The 23,325-nt window shown below is 36.9% G+C and overlaps 1 protein-coding gene across 4 annotated transcripts in view; it reads left to right on the forward strand.

Moving 5' to 3' along the window:
* The window catches only part of ARHGAP32 (Rho GTPase activating protein 32), a 306,642-nt gene that overhangs the window by 216,455 nt on the left and 66,862 nt on the right, over positions 1–23,325 (forward strand). For all 4 annotated transcript variants that reach the window (XM_046015295.1, XM_046015298.1, XM_046015296.1 and 1 more), the window contains one exon: positions 18,797–18,878. In XM_046015295.1, coding sequence (XP_045871251.1) covers positions 18,797–18,878 — 82 coding nt within the window. The remainder of the gene's footprint in view (positions 1–18,796; positions 18,879–23,325) is intronic.

Genomic DNA, 23,325 nt, shown 5'->3' on the forward strand with positions numbered 1-23,325 from the left:
CCTTTCTGGCCAGCTCTCAGAGTGTGACAAAGTCCAGGCATCAGTGTGGAAGCCTTCCCTTGGCATTGCTGTGAACTGATGCTGTACAGTTGCTGTTTTTTGTTTTTTTAAATTATTTTAATTAAGACAATAATAGACCTTTTTAAAGTATAAATTTATAGACTAATTGAGGTGATAGTATACAGAGTTTCATATAATCACCTCCACCCCGACACACAGACAGATACACAGCTTCTCTTGTTATTAACGTCTTACTTTATAAATTCATTGTATAGAATTGGCAAAATGCTGATCTTCGTTGACCACCCGCTGCAACACAGAACAAGTCCTCTTTCTGGAAGCGCTGTCTAAGGATCTAATGCTTCTTAGATCCTTGGCCAAAGTCACCGGGATGCAGAATATATGGATATATGTAATACAGAGTGCCCGTTTCACAGCCTGCCCCGTAATGATTGAAATAGTTTTGGGGTTTTTTTATTATAATTAATGAACCAAATTTCATACATTATTATTAGCTATAGCTCATTGTTTACGTTAAGGTTCACTCTTTGTGTTGTATAGTTCTTTGGGTTTTAATAAAGGCATAATGACATGCATCAACCATTCCAGCTTCATACAGAGTAGTTTCACTGCCCTAAGCCCTGCGATCTACCTTTTCATCCTTCTCTCCCCATAATCCCTGACAACTACTAATCATTTACTGTCTCCATAGTTTTGCCTTTTCCAAAACATCATAGAGTTGGAGTCATCCAGTATGTAGCCTTTCCAAATTGGCTTCTTTTCCTTAGCAATATGCATTTAAGGTTCCTCCGTATCTTTCCAAGGTTTGATAAGTCCTTTTTGGTCACTAATATTGTTATGGATGTGCCACTTACTGCAAGACATCTTGGTTGTTTCCAGTTTTTGGCAGTTATTAATAAAGCTGCTGTAAACATCCATGTGCAGGTTTTTGTGTAGATATAAGTCTTCAGCTCCTTTGGGTAAATACCGGGGAGTACAGTTGCTGCATCATATGATAAGCCTGTGTTTAACTTTGTAAAGAAACCACTAAACCGTCTTTCAAAGTGGTTGACCCATTTTGCATTCCTACCAGCAATGACACTGTTGAGCATTCTCACCAACATTTGATAGTTCTCAGGGCTTTTTTTTTTTTTTTTAATTTTAGCCATTTTAATAGGTGGGTAGGGGTATTACATTATTGTCTTAATTTGTAAAGTCCAACTTACAGCATTTACTAATATACTTAAGGGTGTTCACTGCTATCTTCATTCTTCTATTACAAGTAATTCCTTCCTTTAGCACTGATTTTCAATCTTTAATGCACTTAAAAATCACCAGAGAATCTTGTTAAAATGTCAAGTCCCAGAACCTAAGCCCAGAAATTCTGTCTCAGTGGTTGTGGTACCGTATTTTTATCGATGTCATTCTGGCCCAGGTATTCCTCAGACAGCTCTTCTAGAAAATAGTGCTTACTCTGTACTGTAGGTAAGCTCTGCTAATCATCTGGTGGTTGATAAAGATGAGCATTTTGCCAAGTTCTAGTCTGTGTATTGTTTTAGACCATAATTTAGCTGTGGGAACAGAAGGATTAGTTCATCCATGTGTTTTAATTATACCGTGACTCTGTTTCTTTTCTTAAACTTCTGGGAGTAGGAAGTGTGAAATTATATTAACTATAGTAATTTGAAATTCTGAAATCTGTTTTTAGTTTGTTTCCTAAAGTATATATTGAATCTTTTACCTTTGTTTTACCATAGAATGTACTTAAGCAAAACTCCCCCAAAAAACCCCAAAACTAAACAACAACAAAAAAAACCCCACAACTGTTTTGTTTTGTTTTCTCATTTTTTAAACTAAATGTCATCAGCTTTTGTGCCTGGCTCTAGACCCTTGTTGGAAATATGAGGTAGAGTATCTGGGGAGCCCTTTTTCTTAGGTAAGAGACATAATGCAAATATAAAATATTATTATCTTTCAGGATTGTTTTGTGTAGGCAGTTTCTCAGAGTTTTATCTGGGAGCTGCTAGGATCAGAATGGCTTGAGAAGTATCTTAAAGCTGGGTATTACCAATCAGAATCTTGGGGGCTTGAGACAGGATTCTGAATTTCATCAAGTTCTTCAGATAATTATTAAACACAAAATGTGATAACCATGGAGCAGTCTCCCACTGTTTATCCTGTGCACAGATAAAAGAAGAAATTAGACACAGTTTAACAAATGTTCTCTTTTCCACCCAGGAAACCTTTCTTGAAACACATTTGGGATGCACTTAATGGGTAGAATACCACTTAGAGATTGACTGAATTTTATACAGTTCACATTCTCTTAGTTCTCCACAAGATGCTAAAGGATCAGCTTTTTAATTTTTCATCGTTGCCCAAGAATGTCCTGCTAGTGTCTTTGTGTACAAATACGAGAGAAGCAGTTCTTGAACAATAACAATGTCCTTACCTCAGGAATTTCATTTAATTCTAAATAACTTATTTTCAGAAAAGTATTATTTATCCAAAGGGAAGATATTTGGAAGCCTGTCCCTCGTAGTAGTTTAGTGAAAGAAGGAAATTTACCTGCTCATTTATTAAAAAAAAAAAAAAAAGTATATTTATTTATGTGATCCAAAGCTGTGCCTTTTTCCTTACTTACTATTAAATGGGGCACCATATTTCTTCTCTAGTTAAGTTTTGGGAAATCATATAAATCTTCATCTGTAATGTTAAATAACTTTAAGGAAAGGGAGTATATGATACTACAAATGAAAGCAGTCGTAACACTTCTTCATTGCTTCCTTAGTGTGCTGTTCTAAGTGCTTTGCATTGACCTTTAATTCTTACAGCTCTGTAGAGAAGGGACTATTATCTCGTACTGATGAAAAACTTAAGTGTAGGGGGGTAAAACAACTAGCCCATTGTTATTCTGCTGTTTAATATCAGAGCTTAGATCAAATCCTAGGTATTCTGGGCAAAGAAGAGATCATAGTAGTAATTTAATGAACCAGTAGTGGCTTGTACTTGTTGACTTGTATGCATAATAGATTTCTACAGTAGAAAAAATGAGAGTAGATCATCTCTTCTTAACCTGTCATTTAAAAATTGCAGAAATCTAGAGACGAAAGATTTAGATAAATTGTTCTGATTCACAAAGACAGTACATAATGGTACAGCCAGGACAGTACACAAGCTTGCTGAGTTCCAATTCTGTATTATTTTCCCCCCTTGGATCATAAAAAGATGAAAATTTTCTTAAATTATTTTTTGTATTTCTTGTTGCTGTTTTTATTTTTCTTGTTAGTGCAATTGGCATTAACAACTGCCATTGATAACTTGTTTCTTGATATCCTTTTGCTAATTTATAACATCAGAGCATGTCCTATCAAATGATATTTAAACATTCAGTTTCATGGAAATTATTGGCAAAATGGCTTAGAGCAGTAGTTCTTAACCTTGTCAAACTCTTCACACCTTCGTTATAATAGGTATTTTCTAAAACCCTTCTGTATGATTTCTAACGTGACATTTACAAATGATGTAACTACCTACAAACAAACAATTTCAGAGAAGGGAAAATCATTTTCACATGTAATATAGAAGAAATACAAATATGTTTGTATTTAAAGTATATACATATATCCTTGAAATACAACTCCATGAATTTGGAACAACTCCATGAGAATCTTTTATTCTAAATGTAGTCCATGAACTAGCAACATTAACATCAGTCAGCATATACAATAAAATCTACTTAGAATAGCATCAAAAATAAGAAACATTTGGTTACATATCTGAAAAAATATGAAAGATCTCTGTACTGAAAACTGTAAATTATTTTTGAGAAAAGTCAACGAATATCCCCCCCCCAAAAAAAGGGAGAGATACCCCCTACGTGTGGATTGGAAGTCTTTACATTGTTAAGATGTCATTATTCTCCACAGAGATCCCAGTCAAAATCTTGGCAAACTTTTTTATAGAAATTGATAAGCAAATTAATTCAAATGAAAATGCCAAGGAGCTAAAATAGAATAGCCAAGATAAATTTGGAAAAGAACTAAGTTGGAGAGCTAGCATTAATTGATTTGAAAACTTACTGTTAAGGTACTATATCAAGAGGGTATGTTATTAATGGAAAGCAGACGAGTAGAATAATAGAACAGAATAGAGGCCAGAAATAGACCCATACCTATACATGGACAAGTGATTTTCAACTAAGATTCAAATCAATTCAGTGAAGAGCACATGGTCTGTTTTACAAATGGTACCAGAACAAATGGATGTTCATACACCACCATTATAAAACAAAACAAAAAAACTTTGACTTGTTTTTTAAACCATCTGTAAAGACCCAAAATGGATCACATACCCAAATATAAACTAAAAGTTGCTTGAAGAAAACATAGGGGAAATTTTCGTGACTTCGGGCTGGGCGGAGATTTCTTAAATACAATATGAAACAAACAATTCATAAGATAAATTGAATTTCATCAGTGTTGGAAACTTCTCTTTGAAAAACATCACTCATAAGACAAAAATAAAGCTACAGACTGGGAAAAAATATTGGCAATGATTATATCTGAGAAAGGACTTGTATTCAGAAGATATTCAATGAGGTAACAGAGCTCAGTTTTAAAAGGAGGCAAAGATTGAAACTTCTCCAAAAGGATATATGTCAAATAAACACATAAAGACATTCCCAGTGTCATTTGTTATTAGATAAATGCAAAATAAGATTTCACTATGTACTTATTAGAATGGTGACACTCTGGAGGGATTGAAACACACAGGGTTGGTGAGAATGCGAGATGCTACAAGTTGGAAAACAGTCTGTCAGCTTCTGAAGTTAAATAGACACCTGCCACTGATCCACGCATTGCACTCCTAGGTCGTTACCCGAGAGGAAATGAAAGCCGATGTCCAAATGAAAACTCATATATGAGTGTTCATAGCAGCCATATGTATAATAGCCCCAAACTGGAAACATTTTACCAACAAATGATTAATGGATAAACAAATGGTGCTGTCTATACAATAGAATAATGCTGGGATAAAAAGGAATGAATTACTGATACATATAGCAACACGAGTGATCCTCAAATTAATTATGCTGAGTGAGAGAAAACACAACAAAAGAATACATTCTTTTGACTCCATTCAAATAAAATTGTAGGAAATGCAAAGTAATGTTTAGTGATGAAAAGTAGATCAGTGGTTGCCTGGTGAGCAGGGGTAGTGGTTGGGCAGGGAGAGGGAGAGATTACAAAGAGATAAAAGGAAACTTTTGGGGGTTGATGAATATATTCAGAATCTTTTTTTTTTTAATTTTTGAAAGATTTTTATTTATTTATTTATTTATTGGACAGAGAGAGCACAGGCAGGGGGAGTGGCAGGCAGAGGGAGAAGCAGGCTTCCCAGTGAGCAGGGAGCCTGATGCAGGGCTTGATCTCAGGCCCCTGAGATCTTGACCTGAGCTGAAGACAGATGCTTAACTGACTGAGCCACCCAGGTGCCCCAAATATATTCAGAATCTTGATTGTAGTTATAGTCTTACAGGTGTCAGAACTTACCAAATGTATATATTAAATATGTAACAGTTTATTGTCAATTATATCTCAATCCTATTGGGAAGAAAAAAACTGGAGAAACATCTTTGACTTAACTTTTTTTGTATTCAACCCGGTTGATAGTTTCTTTCACTTCTTACCTCTGTGCCCCTACAGTCGTATACTCTCCTTAATTCTTCATGCCATTTTGGTACTACACATTTTTATTATCTCTTTTCTAGTTTGCAGATTCCTAAAATGTGCTTCTTCTTCTTCTTTTTTTTTTTTTAAAGATTTTATTTATTTATTTGACAGATAGAAATCACAAGTAGGGAGAGAGGCAGGCATAGAGAGAGAGAGAGGAGGAAGCAGGCTCCCTGCCAAGCAGAGAGCCTGATGCGGGGCTCGATCCCAGGACCCCGGGACCATGACCTGAGCCGAAGGCAGAGGCATTAACCCACTGAGCCACCCAGGCGCCCCTGTGCTGCTTCTTCTTGTCATCACCCCTTTCTCCTACCCTAAAAGGTATACACTGCTATTAGATTTTTCTTACTAAAACATACCTGTTTTGTCCTTCTTCTGCTCACAGTTTGTCACTTTCATTTAATAAAGAAGAAACTTCAACCTTCTTGTCATGATGTGTGAGACCATCCATGATTTCTGACCCTGTTTTACTTCTCCAGTCTTACTTACCACTACTCTTCTTTTATAAGCTCAATTTCCAGATACGTTTAACCATCATCCCTCCTTCCCTCATTACACAGGTTGCTCTTTTCATCTACTTGTTCTACACTTATAATGCCTTCTCTACCCTCATCTTACTCCTGCTAAGGGGGAAAAGTAAGGTAGAGTCATTAAAATTTTAAGCCAAATGTAATTTTATTTGATATGTCATTGAGCTAATGGGGAAAATTAATCTCATTTGTTAGTTACTTACTATATAATTGGCAGTTGTGCTCAATATTATCATTCCATTGGCCCCTCCAACTTCTGCCATTACCTTCCTTTTTTTTACCCAGACTAGGTTCTAGGGCCATCGTTATTACATTGACTCATCACAGATATGTGCCTTGTTTCTTCTCTTGCTTCACTAGTGGTTTCTGTTTGGCTTAATGCAAGAATAGACACTTCATTACTCCTCTTACTTAAGATCTCATCACTATTTTCTTTCTTTCTTTCTTTCTTTTAATACTTTCTTCCCTCAATAGAAGTGACGTGATAGTCTTAGAGTTTCTCTGTCTCCTCAGTCTTCTTTTAACGGCACATCCTCCTTAGTAGATCCTTGAAAGTTTGGGGTCAAACGCCTTCTCATTCTGTGCTCTTTCTCTTAAACTATCTTATTTACTCTTTCAGCTTTAAATTCAGTATTATTTGTTCATCTCCCAGATTTGTACCCTGATTCCTGACTTTTTTTTGTTGTTGTTAAGGTTTTATTTACTTGAGAGAGAATAAGTGAGCGAGAGAGTGTGAGCACGCACTAGCAGGGAGAGGGGCAGAAGGAGAAGCAGATCCCCTGCTGTGTGGGGCTGAATCCCAGGATCCTGAGACCATGACCTGAGTGAGACAAAGGCAGATGCTTAACCGACTGAGCCACATAGGCGCCCCTCCTGAGTTTGTTTCTCAGTTTCAAGCCTTAACATCCTACGGGAAGACTAATGTTTTTAACAGTACAAATTAAGGAGCTGGCATTTAAGTTTAGGAGACAGCGTAAATAAGGCAAAGAAACCAGAAGCAATGTGGTGTTTCCTGGGACATAAAGGTGGGGAGATACAATTAGGAATATCTCAAAGAACCAGGGCAAAAATTATTGGGTGGAACCAGGAACGGGGAAGTCAGGAATTGAGGGAATTTGTTTACAGTTGTAAGTCCTTTCCGTGTAGTAGCAGCAGTTGTTGCTGCCTTGTCTCATCCTTCTCCTTTTTTTGAAAACTACTTTCTAGTTCTAGCAACTTGGAGGGAATTAAAGATTCAGCCCTAGTTCCAAAATCTTAAGATACGGACTAATTGACTAATGAACTTATGGTATGATTAACTGTGACTGGGATGGTGTTGGCAGGGGCCCGTAGCCTGGACTGGACAGAGATCCTAAGATGGAGTGAGTTCTTGAAGAATATTTGGGGAGTGGGAAGAAGATAATTGACATTTCAAGGTGGGAAAGCATGAATTTGTCTTGTTTGAATATCCTGAGTGATGTGATTTTTCTTTAGCAATACAGAAGCGTGCAAATAGGGTGGTTTGTTGATTTATTTTGGAGAGGGTTGCTGGATTGGTTTGGCAGAAGGTTAGTATTATGAGGAAATTAGGGTACTGATATTTTTTAAAGTACAAATAATCAATCACAGGGTTCACACTAGGTAGCAAAAAAAGAGATTGGAAGGGGACTAGGTACCCTAATGGGGAATTACATGAAGGGAAGGGGATGCAGTACCTCTGAATTTGACCTTCTGTTGTCATGGAATATATGAATACTAGAGGCCTGGGAGGAGAGGAAGTTGTAGTCTGAAGATGAAAAATTGGAAACTCTCTGAGGCCATGTAGTTCCAGTTGTTGAAAAAAATCTGTGGCATGTCTCTGGAAGAAAGAGCATTACTTTGCTAGGCTTAATAAAAAACATATTTTGTTATGCTAACAGTCCCAGAGTTTCACTAGCTATTAATTACATAAATCAACCACTAGAATAGGAATTTTAAAAAAATCAGTGATAAGCACATTGTTGTTGTGTTGAAGTTTCCTTTATATGTTGATTAGTTCCTCAGAGAGACCATTCTTAGGATTAGGCTCCATTGGTAAGCAATAACTTTTTTCAGTTCCCGCGATTATCAATCAAAGTTCCAGCCTTACGTTATTGCAGTAGTTCCTTATCTAACATTTCCTCGCTGTTGTACCAAAATATTTTTTCAGTACATTCACTTTTGTAGCCAGATTTATTTCTTTTACAGTTTGAGTCGATCCTCAAGGTAGAAGACGGTTGAAAGAATCAGATTGGAGTCTGTTACATTTAGATCCGTCCTTCTTCACTTGCAGTGAGGGAGCTGTACCCTTGTCAGGCTGCTTGAAACCTATTCGTAGGACTGTTAGAGTTAGGACCAGTTCCGGACCGAGTATATAGTTTTGGATTAGTGGTGAGCCAGAGCAAGTTGTGAATTTTTTTGGAATTTTGTAGCCCAATTGGGAAACACAGTTGCAATTAAAAAATAAAGCATGTAAGTTTACAAGTCAGTGAATTGTATTAAACATAAAGGTAATAAACACTTAAACTTTTATTTGTAATTATTTTACTATATTTTGCTGTTATCTGTGCTGTTGAGTAATTTCCACCTAGTGTTCTTTAAGGCATAAAATACTACATAACAGGCCACCCTGTGTCTCTTTTGAGCTCTGCATTCAGTTGTGCCATGCTGGTGGCTTGAAATCAGCCATGGTGGGGGAGCATTTATACTACGGACTCTGGCAAATACTATAAATCAAGGCCTTTCCTCCTGAAGGACCAGGTGTTCAACATTTACCAGCACACTGTGGCATACATAGTAGTCTTCTCTTATCTGTGGCGGTACCTTCCAAGACCCCCAGAGAATGCCCCAAACCATGGATAGTACTGAACATTATATCTACTGTGTTTGTCTCTACATATACACATACCTATGATAAAGTTTACTATATAAATTAGACACATTAAGAGAGTTACAAAAATAATAATAAAATAGAACAATTTTTTTTTAGATATAATTTTATTTTATTTTTTTTTCCATTTTATTTATTTTTTCAGCATAACAGTATTCATTGTTTTTGCACAACACCCAGTGCTCCATGCAAAACGTGCCCTCCCCATTACCCACCACCTGTTCCCCCAACCTCCCACCCCTGACCCTTCAAAACCCTCAGGTTGTTTTTCAGAGTCCATAGTCTCTTATGGTTCGCCTCCCCTTCCAAATTTTTTTTTTTTAATAAACATATAATGTATTTTTATCCCCAGGGGTACAGGTCTGTGAATCGCCAGGTTTACACACTTCACAGCACTCACGATAGCACATACCCTCCCCAATGTCTATAGCCCCCTCCCCCTCTCCCAATCCCACCTCCCCCCAGCAACCCCCAGTTTGTTTTGTGAGATTAAGAGTCATTTATAGTTTGTCTCCCTCCCAATCCCATCTTGTTTCATTTATTCTTCTCCTATCCCCCTAACACCCCATGTTGCTACTCCATGTCCTCATATCAGGGAGATCATATGATAGTTGTCTTTCTCCGATTGACTTATTTCACTAAGCATGATACGCTCTAGTTCCATCCACGTCGTCGCAAATGGCAAGATTTCATTTCTTTTGATGGCTGCATAGTATTCCATTGTGTATATATACCACCTCTTCTTTATCCATTCATCTGTTGATGGACATCTAGCTTCTTTCCATAGTTTGGCTATTGTAGACATTGCTGCTATAAACATTCGGTACACGTGCCCCTTCGGATCACTATGTTTGTATCTTTAGGGTAAATACCCAGTAGTGCAATTGCTGGGTCATAGGGTAGTTCTATTTTCAACATTTTGAGGAACCTCCATGCTGTTTTCCAGAGTGGTTGCACCAGCTTGCATTCCCACCAACAGTGGAGGAGGGTTCCCCTTTCTCCACATCCTCTCCAGCATCTGTCATTTCCTGACTTGTTAATTTTAGCCATTCTGACTGGTGTGAGGTGATACCTCATTGTGGTTTTGATTTGTATTTCCCTGATGCCGAGTGACGTGGAGCACTTTTTCATGTGTCTGTTGGCCATCTGGATGTCTTCTTTGCAGAAATGTCTGTTCATGTCCTCTGCCCATTTCTTGATTGGATTGTTTGTTCTTTGGGTCTTGAGTTTGCTAAGTTCCTTATAGATTTTGGATACTAGCCCTTTATCTGATGTCGTTTGCAAATATCTTCTCCCATTCTGTCAGTTGTCTTTTGGTTTTGTTAACTGTTTCCTTTGCTGTGCAAAAGCTTTTGATCTTGATGAAATCCCAATAGTTCATTTTTGCCCTTGCTTCCCTTGCCTTTGCCGTTGTTCCTAGGAAGATGTTGCTACGGCTGAGGTCGAAGAGGTTGCTGCCTGCATTCTCCTCAAGGATTTTGATGGATTCCTTTCTCATATTGAGGTCCTTCATCCATTTGGAGTCTATTTTCGTGTGTGGTGTAAGGAAGTGGTCCAATTTCATTTTTCTGCATGTGGCTATCCAATTTTCCCAGCACCATTTATTGAAGAGGCTGTCTTTTTTCCATTGGACATTCTTTCCTGCTTTGTCGAAGATTAGTTGACCATAGAGTTGAGGGTCGATTTCTGGGCTCTCTATTCTGTTCCACTGATCTATGTGTCTGTTTTTGTGCCAATACCATGCTGTCTTGATGATGACAGCTTTGTAATAGAGCTTGAAGTCCGGAATTGTGATGCCACCAACTTTGGCTTTGTTCTTCAATATTCCTTTGGCTATTCGAGGTCTTTTCTGGTTCCATATAAATTTTAGGATTATTTGTTCCATTTCTTTGAAAAAAATGGATGCTATTTTGATAGGGATTGCATTAAATGTGTAGATTGCTTTAGTTAGCATAGACATTTTCACAATATTTATTCTTCCACTCCAGGAGCATGGAACATTTTTCCATTTTTTGGTGTCTTCCTCAATTTCTTTCATGAGTACTTTATAATTTTCTGTGTATAGATTCTTAGTCTCTTTGGTTAGGTTTATTCCTAGGTATCTTATAGTTTTGGGTACAATTTTAAATGGGATTGACTCCTTAATTTCTCTTTCTTCAGTCTTGTTGTTGGTGTACAGAAATGCAACTGATTTCTGTGCATTGATTTTATATCCTGACACTTTACTGAATTCCCGTACAAGTTCTAGCAGTTTTGGAGTGGAGTCTTTTGGGTTTTCCACATATAGTATCATATCATCTGCGAAGAGTGATAGTTTGACTTCTTCTTTACCAATTTGGATGCCTTTAATTTCTTTTTGTTGTCTGATTGCTGAGGCTAGGACTTCTAGTACTATGTTGAATAGCAGTGGTGATAATGGACATCCCTGCCATGTTCCTGACCTTAACGGAAAAGCTTTCAGTTTTTCTCCATTGAGAATGATATTTGCGGTGGGTTTTTCATAGATGGCTTTGATAATATTGAGGTATGTGCTCTCTATCCCTACACTTTGAAGAGTTTTGATCAGGAAGGGATGCTGTACTTTGTCAAATGCTTTTTCAGCATCTATTGAGAGTATCATATGGTTCTTGTTCTTTCTTTTATTAATGTGTTCTATCACATTGATTGATTTGCGGATGTTGAACCAACCCTGCAGCCCTGGAATAAATCCCACTTGATCGTGGTGAATAATCCTTTTAATGTACTGTTGAATCCTATTGGCTAGTATTTTGGCGAGAATTTTTGCGTCTGTGTTCATCAAGGATATTGGTCTGTAGTTCTCTTTTTTGGTGGGATCCTTGTCTGGTTTGGGGATCAAGGTGATGCTGGCCTCATAAAATGAGTTTGGAAGTTTTCCTTCCATCTCTATTTTTTGGAACAGTTTCATGAAAATAGGAATGAGTTCTTCTTTAAATGTTTGGTAGAATTCCCCTGGGAAGCCGTCTGGCCCTGGGCTTTTGTTTGTTTGGAGATTTTTGATGACTGTTTCAATCTCCTTACTGGTTATGGGCCTGTTCAGGTTTTCTATTTCTTCCTGGTTCAGTTGTGGTAGTTTATATGTCTCTAGGAATGCATCCATTTCTTCCAGATTGTCCAATTTGTTGGCGTAGAGTTGCTCGTAGTATGTTCTTATAATTGTCTGTATTTCTTTGGTGTTAGTTGTGATCTCTCCTCTTTCATTCATGATTTTATTGATTTGGGTCCTTTCTCTTTTCTTTTTGATGAGTCTGGCCAGGGGTTTATCAATCTTACTGATTCTTTCAAAGAACCAGCTCCTAGTTTCATTGATTTTTTCTATTGTTTTTTTGGTTTCTATTTCGTTGATTTCTGCTCTGATCTTTATGATTTCTCTTCTCCTGCTGGGTTTAGGGTTTCTTTCTTGTTCTTTCTCCAGCTCCTTTACGCGTAGGGTTAGGTTGTGTACTTGGGACCTTTCTTGTTTCTTGAGAAAGGCTTGTACCGCTATATATTTTCCTCTCAGGACTGCCTTTGCTGTGTCCCACAGATTTTGAACTGTTGTGTTTCCATTATCATTTGTTTCCATGAATTTTTTCAATTCTTCTTTAATTTCCTGGTTAACCCATTCATTCTTTAGAAGGATGCTGTTTAGTCTCCATGTATTTGGGTTCTTTCCAGCTTTCCTCTTGTGATTGAGTTCTAGCTTCAGAGCATTGTGGTCTGAAAATATGCAGGGAATAATCCTAATCTTTTGATACCGGTTGAGACCTGATTTGTGACCCAGGATGTGATCTATTCTGGAGAAGGTTCCATGTGCACTAGAGAAGAATGTGTATTCTGTTGCTTTGGGATGAAATGTTCTGAATATATCTGTGATGTCCATCTGGTCCAGTGTGTCATTTAAGGCCTTTATTTCCTTGTTGATCTTTTGCTTGGATGATCTGTCCATTTCAGTGAGGGGAGTGTTAAAGTCCCCTACTATTATTGTATTATTATTGATGTGTTTCTTTGATTTTGTTATTAATTGGTTGATATAGTTGGCTGCTCCCACGTTGGGGGTATAGATATTTAAAATTGTTAGATCTTCTTGTTGGACAGACCCTTTGAGTAGGATATAGTGTCCTTCCTCATCTCTTATTATAGTCTTTGGCTTAAAATCTAATTGATCTGATATAAGGATTGCCACCCCAGCTTTCTTCTGATGCCCATTAGCATGGTAAATTGTTTTCCACCCCCTCACTTTAAATCTGGAGGTGTCTTCGCGTCTAAAATGAGTTTCTTGTAGGCAACATACTGATAGGTTTTGTTTTTTTATCCATTCTGATACCCTGTGTCTTTTGATTGGGGCATTTAGCCCATTAACATTCAGGGTAACTATTGAGAGATATGAATGTAGTGCCATTCTTAGCCTGTAAGGTGACTGTTACTGTATATTGTCTCTGTACCTTTCTGATCTACTACTTTTAGGCTCTCTCTTTGCTTAGAGGACCCCTTTCAATATTTCCTGTAGAGCTGGTTTGGTGTTTGCAAATTCTTTCAGTTTTTGTTTGTCCTGGAAGCTTTTGATCTCTCCTTCTATTTTCAATGATAGCCTAGCTGGATAGAGTATTCTTGGCTGCATGTTTTTCTCGTTGAGTGCTCTGAATATATCATGCCAGCTCTTTCTGGCCTGCCAGGTCTCTGTGGATAAGTCTGCCGCCAATCTAATATTTTTACCATTGTATGTTACAGACTTCTTTTCTCGGGCTACTTTCAGGATTTTCTCTTTGTCACTAAGACTTGTCAATTTTACTATTAGGTGACGGGGTGTGGACCTATTCTTGTTGACTTTGAGGGGGGTTCTCTGCATCTCCTGGATTTTTTTTTTTTTTAATTTTTTTTTTTTCTTTTTTACAGATAGAGAGAGAGAGAGAGAGAGATTACAAGTAGGCAGAGCAGCAGCCAGAGAGGGGAGGAAGCAGGCTCCCTGCCAAGCAGAGAGCCCGATACGGGGCTCGATCCCAGAGACCCTGAGATCATGACCTGAGCTGAAGGCAGAGGCTTAACCCACTGAGCCACCCAGGCGCCCCCATCTCCTGGATTTTAATGCTTGTTCCCTTTGCCATATTAGGGAAATTCTCTCCAATGATTCTCTCCAATAGACCTTCTGCTCCCCTCTCTGTTTCTTCTTCTTCTGGAATCCCAATTATTCTAATGTTGTTTCGTCTTATGGTGTCACTTATCTCTCGAATTCTCCCCTCATGGTCCAGTAGCTGTTTGTCCCTCTTTTGCTCGGCTTCCTTATTCTCTGTCATTTGGTCTTCTATATCACTAATTCTTTCTTCTGCCTCATTTATCCTAGCAGTGAGAGCCTCCATTTTTGATTGCACCTCATTAATAGCTTTTTTGATTTCAACTTGGTTAGATTTTAGTTCTTTAATTTCTCCAGAAAGGGCTTTAATATCTCCAGAGAGGGTTTCTCTAATATCTTCCATGCCTTTTTCGAGCCCGGCTAGAATGTTCAGAATCGTCATTCTGAACTCTTGATCTGACGTATTACCCATGTCTGTGTTGATTAGGTCCCTAGCCTTCGGTACTGTCTCTTGTTCTTTTGTTTGTGGTGATTTTTTCCGCCTTGTCATTTTGTCCAGATAAGAGGATATGAAGGAGCAAATAAACTACTAAAAGGGTGGCAAAGACCCCGGAAAAATGCGCTGTAACCAAATCAGAAGAGACCCCAAATTGTGGGGGGGAGAAAGGGGATAAAAACAGGTTCTTTCAGAAAGTGGTTGATTTTCTGTTTCTAGAGTTGCTGTTCTTCTTCTCTTGCTCTCCTGTTGGATTTGTAGGTGTTTGCAATGTTTAGATAAGCTATCGAGCTGATCTCCTGCTACCTGATGTAGTCTCAGGCTGCTACTTCTCCGCCATCTTGACTCCTCTCCCAAAATTGAACAATTTTTAAAATATAGTAAAAGTTATGTGAATGGGATCTCTCTCTCAGAATAACTTAGTGTACCGTACTCATCCTTCTTGTGATGATGTGAGGTGATTAAATGCCTATGTGATGAGTTGAAGGGAGGTGAATTCGGTAGGTATTGTGATGTAAGGTTAGGCTGCCATTGACCTTCTGACAATGCTTGAGAAGGAGGATTGTCTGCTTCCAGACTGTGGTTGACTGTGGGTAACTGAAACAGAAGGCAAAACCTACGGGTAAGGGTAGAGGGGTCAACTGTAATAGTACTTCTTGCTTTTTCTCACTTTTTCTCAAAATTTCTCAAAATTTTCTCAAAAAAATTTTCTCTGTGTATTTTGGTAAATACATAGCTTGTTTTGCTGATTTGGGGGGAAACTACCAAATCGAAAATCATTTTTCCTTCCTGGAATCTCATCCCTGACCTCTTGCATCCTTATCTTTAAGGTTTTTTCTTCTTTTACTGTATTTTTATTCTGTTCTATTCTATTTTGTTCCTATGTATTTTTACCCATTCCTCTGCCCTATGGGCTCTAGATGTTGGTCTTTTCTCTCTCTTCCATATTACTGCTATAGGTGAATCTCATTTTGATTTCTGCCAATATACCCAATTTCCCTCACCCTTCTCAGCTGTATAAATTAGAGCTTTAGAAATTGTCACTGCCTGCAGAGAGAATATATGAAATGGGATGACATAGCTCATAGATCTTAGTGCCTGAGTTCCAGTCACTTTTAAGATTTGACATTTCGAGTTTATCAGGTTGTTTATATTTAGTGAAATATTAGCTTAAGCATGAGTCAGAAAAGTAAATGCTCATTAACTGTATTTTTAGAGTTAGTAACATTCTCTTTTTCATTCTTGTGTATATTTCAATAGAACACAGCCTCATTTTTTTGTAATGGAAATTTTATAATACAAAAATAGAATCTATTGCCTTTCACAAATTTATAGAATGAACTCTTCCAATTAAGAGACTTATTAACAGGAGTGCTTTTGGTTTTGAGAAACAGAAGAGTGAACAGAAAATGTGGCTGATGGTCACTGTTGAGTTAGCAACTTAAAGATGCTAGACAGGAATTTCTAAGATTCTCTTGGTCTTTGTTTTAAGGTCAACTGATGGTTCCTCCAGATCTAATACCTGCATCACAGCAGGAGGAGGGAGCTGGAACAGGAGCAGTAGAGCTGTATGTGTGTATGCTCTGGCTACACCCAGATGCAAGGAGCCTGGGCACTGAATAAATAGTTTAGCTAATAGTAATATTATGCTTTATAATAGTACTTTTATACTTTATGTTAAAGGAAGACAGGTGAGCAGGAATTGGAGACAGGCCTTAAGTGAAGTTACCATGGACCTCTACATAGTACACAATGTCATGTTCACTCATATATCTAAACCTAATGCACTGAGACAAATTTAAAAGGTGCAAATATAACTAATATATGATGTAGTTGTCCAAAGAAGTTCATTATGGTTTGTTCAGTCTAGGAAGCGATGGAAAACTAGTTTTTATTTGCTGAAAGATACTCGGGTTTAGAAAATAGTGCTTTCACCCAAATTATTGTGGTAGCTAATATTATTCCTATTTTTACAAAGTAGGAAACTGAGACAGATGTTAATTGATTTGCTCCAGATCACAGAGCTTAGTAAATGGGCAGGCCAAGTTTAGAACCTGGTCATTTCTCTCTAGAAAATTGCAGAAAATGTTTGTAAATCAAAATTAATTCTAATTTTATGGGAAAAAATGATATTTGATAGGGAAGGAACTCAAGTCCACACACAGACAAGGTGGTAAGTGTTATGTGTCATCCATTTAATGGTGAAGCCTGAGCCCGCGAGGCTTGGGGGAGCCAGCACATAGAGCACTAACACTTACTGTGTGCTTACTATATGCATTTAGCTTATACCGATCCATCTAATTCTTACAACAACCCTTATGAACTAGGTACTAATACTGTGTTTAGATGAAGAAACTGAAAACAGAGAGGCTTAGTCACAAACCTGACGTTGTAAGCAGCAGACCTAGAACTGACCTAGAACTGAACCATTAACTCTTACCATTGAGGCTACGCATTGGCCATGACACCATCCACGCTCTCACAATAACTGATTTGCGTAAGGGAGAATGAGGAGGATTTCTCAAGGTGATTCTTACCTGGTTCTAATTGATCTCAGAAGAATTTCTACTCTTTTAGCTACATAGGACGTTGAATAAAATACAGTATGAAATTTTGCCAGTAAAACAAACGCTTAAAGCTGCATTTTGGAAAGCAATGCATAGGGACTTTAAGAATCCCAAATTCAAATATCTTTTCAACAGACCTGATAACATGTTAATAACCCCTTTTCAGCTCATGATAACTGGTTACATCTTCATAATTTTAAGAACTACCATGGAATATCGATCCAGAAATTGGAATAAGAATGCAGCAAATACATATGTGAAAATAATCCCACACAGATGGAAGTTATACAGCTCAGAACTTCATGATGAGTCATAACTTTTGGAAGACCATTCCATTCTTCCTGAGTCTGTCAACATAGGGATGTAAAAAGTGATGTAGTTTTCATGTTCAGCGTTAACATCTGTTGCATGGTAGCCTGATTATGTTCCTATCTAAGGAAACATCTATAAATATTGGCAGAGATCTCCTTTTTACTTTTGTTTCCAGGCTGTTTATCTCTGTATTTATTCTATTGGCTCTGCAGTGTATCTCTGTGTAATTTGAGTGGTCTGTGGTGAGCTCAGTATTTCCCAAATACAACTCCTTAGGAATTTCCCAAATACAACTCCTTAGGATTCTATACCTAACATCAGGAGCTGTTCTGCCACCAGGTCAGAGTGGTGTGTTTTCAGAGCCGGAGTCCGTCATTACCACTGAGAATGGTTGTTTCCTTCTCTTTTGCTTTCCCACTTATTTATACACTACTAGCAACAGTAAATATCAGGATTTTAAATGAGTGATTGTTTCACCGGTTTATTTTAGCCCTGTCGTTTTTCATGGAACCTGTGAGAGAATGAAGAGAAAATTCACACACACAAAAATTTGAATGTGGTTTAGTGTTGACTTTTTTTTTTTATATATTATAGAGAAGACAATAAATATAAGAGTTGGCCATATATACAACAATACAACTAAGTTGAAATTTCAGCAAGTTTTTAGAGGTAAAAATTGTAGTACTGGGGCGCCTGGGTGGCTCAGTGGTTTAAGCTGCTGCCTTCAGCTCGGGTCATGATCTCGGGGTCCTGGGATCGAGTCCCGCATCGGGCTCTCTGCTTGGCGGGGAGCCTGCTTCCTCCTCTCTCTCTCTCTCTGCCTGCCTCTCTCCCTACTTGTGATCTCTATCTGTCAAATAAATAAATAAAATCTTTAAAAAAAAAATTGTAGTACTGCTTGTATAGCTTGATATCAGACTAAATATTTTAATTAGTATAAAGAAAGTTTGAGAAATTAAAAGCTAAAACTGAAGAAGCAGACTTGGATATTTGGATTAATAATACACCGCTCTGTATACACATAGCAACAGATTGTTTTATTATTTGTTTATGTAATTGGTATCATCTGTGATTTAGAGTCTTGGAATAACAGAATCCTTTGGGAGGGACTGTGGAGTACATTACTGGAATTGAATTGGCAGTGTTCACATACTGGTCTGTGCTCTGGTTTAGAATTCTCTTTGTTGCTTTTCTTCCTTAGGTGGGACTCTTCCCTGGACACTGTGTTGAGTTAATTAATCAGAAAGTTCCCCAGTCAGTGACCAACTCAGTGCCAAAACCAGGTGAGTACACTTTTTCATTAGTGTGGTTATTTTATCAACTATTAAAAGAAACAGATTTTCTCTTTTTGGTAAATACATAGCTTGTTTTGCTGTTCTTTCCATTTATTGATACAATATGCATTCTTAATTTTATGTGGTTTTGATTTTTAATATATTATTTCCCTATTGATGATTTCCCAAAGGTGCATTTGACATTTTAGATAATTTCAAAGAGCTACTTGGTCCCTTAGATTTTGTTATTATTTGTTTTTGTATTATAGTAGGAATATAGCTTATTAATGAGCACAGTGATAAAAGAAAAATAACAAGTTTAAAGAACTCACAGAGATGGTATGATTCGCTGAAAATTAATAAATTAAAGGGAATATATATTTTATCAATGACTATGAACATCAAAAGTATTTTATTTTTTTAAACTGTTTTAAACAGCGTTTTCATTACCTTGTGTATTCACAGTGCTGTGTGAATATGTGGACTGTTTTATGAATAAATAAAGCAGTGTCTCGGGGTGGAAATCAAGAAAATGGAAGTTTTTGTTTTTATTGGGGTAATTTAATCTAGGCAAATTCTATAGAATACTTAGCCTGGAAGTTTTTAGTGTGATACAAATTTTTTAAAGGAAAATAACACAGACTGAAAGATTTTGGAGGGAAGAGGAAGTAATCAAATTTATTTCTCCCTAGTCGTATTATTCCTTTGCCTTTCTCCACCCTTCTCCCTACTCTGCCCCAGTAGAAGAAAAAGAAAAGATTTCTGGGCCTTAGAATTTATTTGGACTGTTTTCCATAAGGTATTTTCTAGTGTTAGGACCTGTGTGTAAGAATTAGGGGGGAAAAAAGCTTACTATTTTCCCACCTCTGTTCCTAAAGTATGTATCACACTATCTTTGCTTATAGTATTTGGGTAAAGGTAAAGGACAGTAACCCCTTTTGAAGCTTATTTCTCTACAGAAAGTTAGGAATTGTAAAATTTTAAGCAGGCTACCTTTATTGTTTAGTAGAGAAAAATTGTTCTCTGCAGTTCTACTTGAGGCAGGATTCTTAGTCTCTTTTCAAGACATTTTTATCCTCTGTTAAATCTCCCTTCTTTGGGTAAACACTATTTAAAAAAACTTTCTCAGTGGGTACTTGCTCAGTAAATGTTCACTAGCGGTTGCGATGACTATAGGCTTCTTTTTTTAAATATGGCGTCATTAACTTAAAAAAAAATCCCATACCCATTAGCAGATAGTGTCCCAACTCTTCCCTGGTCCCCAGTCTAAGCAGCCACTAGGTTACTTTCTGTGTCTATAGATTTTCCTATTCTGGACACTTCATATAAATGGAATCGAATAATATATGGTCTTTTGTTATTAGCTTCTTTGACTTAGCATAGTGTTCTCAAGGTTTAGCCATGTATCAGAATTTAATTCTTTTCATGGCTAAATAATATTCCATTGTAGGGGTCTGCTATACTTTATCAACTCGTTTTTTAGTCATTTCCATTTTTGGCTATGAATAATGCCTTCATGAGCACTGATATACAAATTTTTGTGTAGATAAATATTTTCATCTCTCACACATATATCTAGGAATAAAATTGCTGGGTCACATGGTAGCTCTGTGCTTAACCTTTTGAAGAACTGACAGACTGCTTTACAAAGTAACTCACCATTATACAATACACCTGACAGTATATGAGAGTTTCAGATACTCCATATCCTTGTTATTGTGTTTTTAATTGTTGCCATCTTAGTGGTAATGAAGTAGTATATCTTTGTGAGTTTGATTTGCATTTTTCTGATGACTAATAATGTTGAGCATCTTTTCATATGTTTATTAGCCGTTTGTGTGTTTTTGGAGAATTATCTATTCAGATTCTTTGCCCATTTTTTAATTGGGTTGTTATTTTATTATTGAGTTGTAAGTGTTCTTTATATATTCTAGATACAAGTCCTTTATCAGGTAACACGATTTGCAAATATTTTCTCACATTCTGTGGGTTGTCTTTGCCTGTCTTTATTCTATCTGTTGAAGCAAAAAAGTTTTTAATTTTGATGAAGTTTAGTTAATTGTTTCTTTCATTACTTATGTTTTTGGTGTCTTATTTAGGAAGACTTTGCCTAACCCAAGGTCAAGATTTACTCCTATATTTTCTTCGAAGAAGTTTATAGTTTTAGGTCTTAGACTTCAAGACCTAATCATTCTATGATTCATTTTGAGTTAGTTTTTGTATCTGGTATGAGGTCCAACTCCATTAGACATCTAAGAGTCTCAGTACTTTTTGTTGAAAAAAAAGGTTATTCCTTCCCCCATTGAATTGTCTTAATTCCCTTGTAGAAAATTAATTGGCCTTAGACATACAAGTTTATTTTTGGACTTTTGGCCCTATTCCACTGATCTGTATGTATATTCTTAAGGCCAATACGACCCTGTTTTGATTACATTTGTTTTGTGGTAAATTTTGCTCTTAGTTTATTCTTTCTCAGGATTGATTTGGCTTTTCAGGGTCCTTTGCAATTCCATATGAATTTTAGAATCAGATTGTCAGTTTCTACAAAGAAGTCATCTGGACTTTGATAGGGATTGTATTGAATCTGTGTATCAATTTGGGAAGAGGTACCATCTTATCAGTATTTTTTAAGTCTTCCAATCCATGAACATAGGATGTTTTTCTGACCTTCTTTAATTTTGTTCAATGTTTTGTAGTTTTCAGAGTGTAAATTTTCTTTTTTTGTTGTTAAATTTATCTTTTTTCTTTTTGATGCTATTGTAAACAGAATTATTTTCTTGATTTCATTTTCTTATTCATTGCAAGTAGATAGAAACACAATTAATTTTGTATACTAGTCACATATCCTGAAACCTATTGAAATGTTTATTCTAATAGTTTTTTTTTTTTTAAGTTGGATTCCTTGGTATATTCTATATTCAAGATCAAGTTATCTGTGAATAGAGGTATTTTTACTTCTTCCTTTGCAATCTGGATGCTTTTTGTTTCTTTTTCTTGCCCAAGTTCCCTGGCAAGACCTCTAAGAATGGCCATCTTTGTCTTATTTCTGACTTTAGGAGAAAACATCCTTCATTCACGATTAAGATGTTAGCTGTGGGGTTTACATAGATGCCTTTTTTCTTAGGTCTTAGTTTGTTGAATGATTTTATCATGAAAGGGTATTGGCTTTGTCTAATACTTTCTAATCTATCTGTTGAGGGTTTTTGTGGTCACTATTTTGAGGTTACTAAATTCAACATCAAAAATGTATTATGGTTTCTCATGCATTATTTTTATATATTTCTGCTGTGTAAACTTAACCTGTTAGGTATTAAGTCTCATCTTTGATAATTCTGCCTCGGAGGTATACTGTAAACTTAGTTTTTAAAAATTAGCTTAATATTGGTATTAAATTGTGCCAATTAAATACTTTCTCATGTTTTGAATGAGAAAGTAACATTTCTAATAGTGATAACCTCCAGAAGCTTTTAAAACTTGAGAAAGTTGGGCACCTGGGTGACTCAGTGGGTTGGGCCTCTGCCTTCGGCTCAGGTCATGATCTCAGGGTCCTGGGATCGAGTCCTATATCCAGCTCTCTGCTCAGCAGGGATCCCGTTTCCTCCCCTCTCTTTGCCTGCCTCTCTGCCTACTTGTGATCTCTCTCTCTGTGTGTCAAATAAATAAAAATCTTAAAAACAACAACAACAACAACAACAAAAACTTGAGAATGTTAATCAGTTATTGATAGTTCTGGAAGATAAGTTTCTATTAATAGACCTGAATGACATTGTTAATTCTAAATTAGTGATGACATGTAATGACAGCACACCTTCAAAAGCTAATATTTTATCTTTTGCGAGCAGCATTGCAGGGTTGGCATAAGGAAATGTGCATTCTTAATATATTTTGAAAAGGATGATGTGAATTCTCTCAGCCTCAGGCTTGTTTCACACTTTAAAACTGTCTTTGCCTACAGTATAAACAACTTGAATGTTCTATTTATTTTTAACATTGCCATCTGTTACTGTTAGATGCCAAATCTGAAAGATGCAGCTATAGTTTGAGACTGAAATTTAAAGCTCCCTGTATTATTACACAACAAGGGCAATAGGAAAAATTTTCCCTTTGGAACTCTTCTTAATGTTCTCAATATGTTCAATTATTTGTGTATGTAAAAATAAAATCAATGAGTCACCATGTCCTGACCAAGAAAGCAAGGATTCATGCTGCCTAAAGAAGAAGGAGGTGTGGTAGAGTAGGGTTGAGGGGGGAGAGAGGGAGAGAAGGAGAGAGGAAGACAAGAAGAGGAAAGAAAAGAGGAAGAAAGGTAGAAGCTGGTCCATAAGAAACTGGCAGTTAGTTCAGTCACTACAAGTTATGGTTTGATGGCGGTAGATGCAATTGAGATGGGGGAAGAAGGAAAAGCATATGCGTTTTCTTTCAGTTTATCCTGTTCGGAGTTGATGGAGCAGTTGGA

Source organism: Meles meles, chromosome 8 (assembly GCF_922984935.1).
Source record: "Meles meles chromosome 8, mMelMel3.1 paternal haplotype, whole genome shotgun sequence".
NCBI classification, from domain to species: domain Eukaryota; kingdom Metazoa; phylum Chordata; class Mammalia; order Carnivora; family Mustelidae; genus Meles; species Meles meles.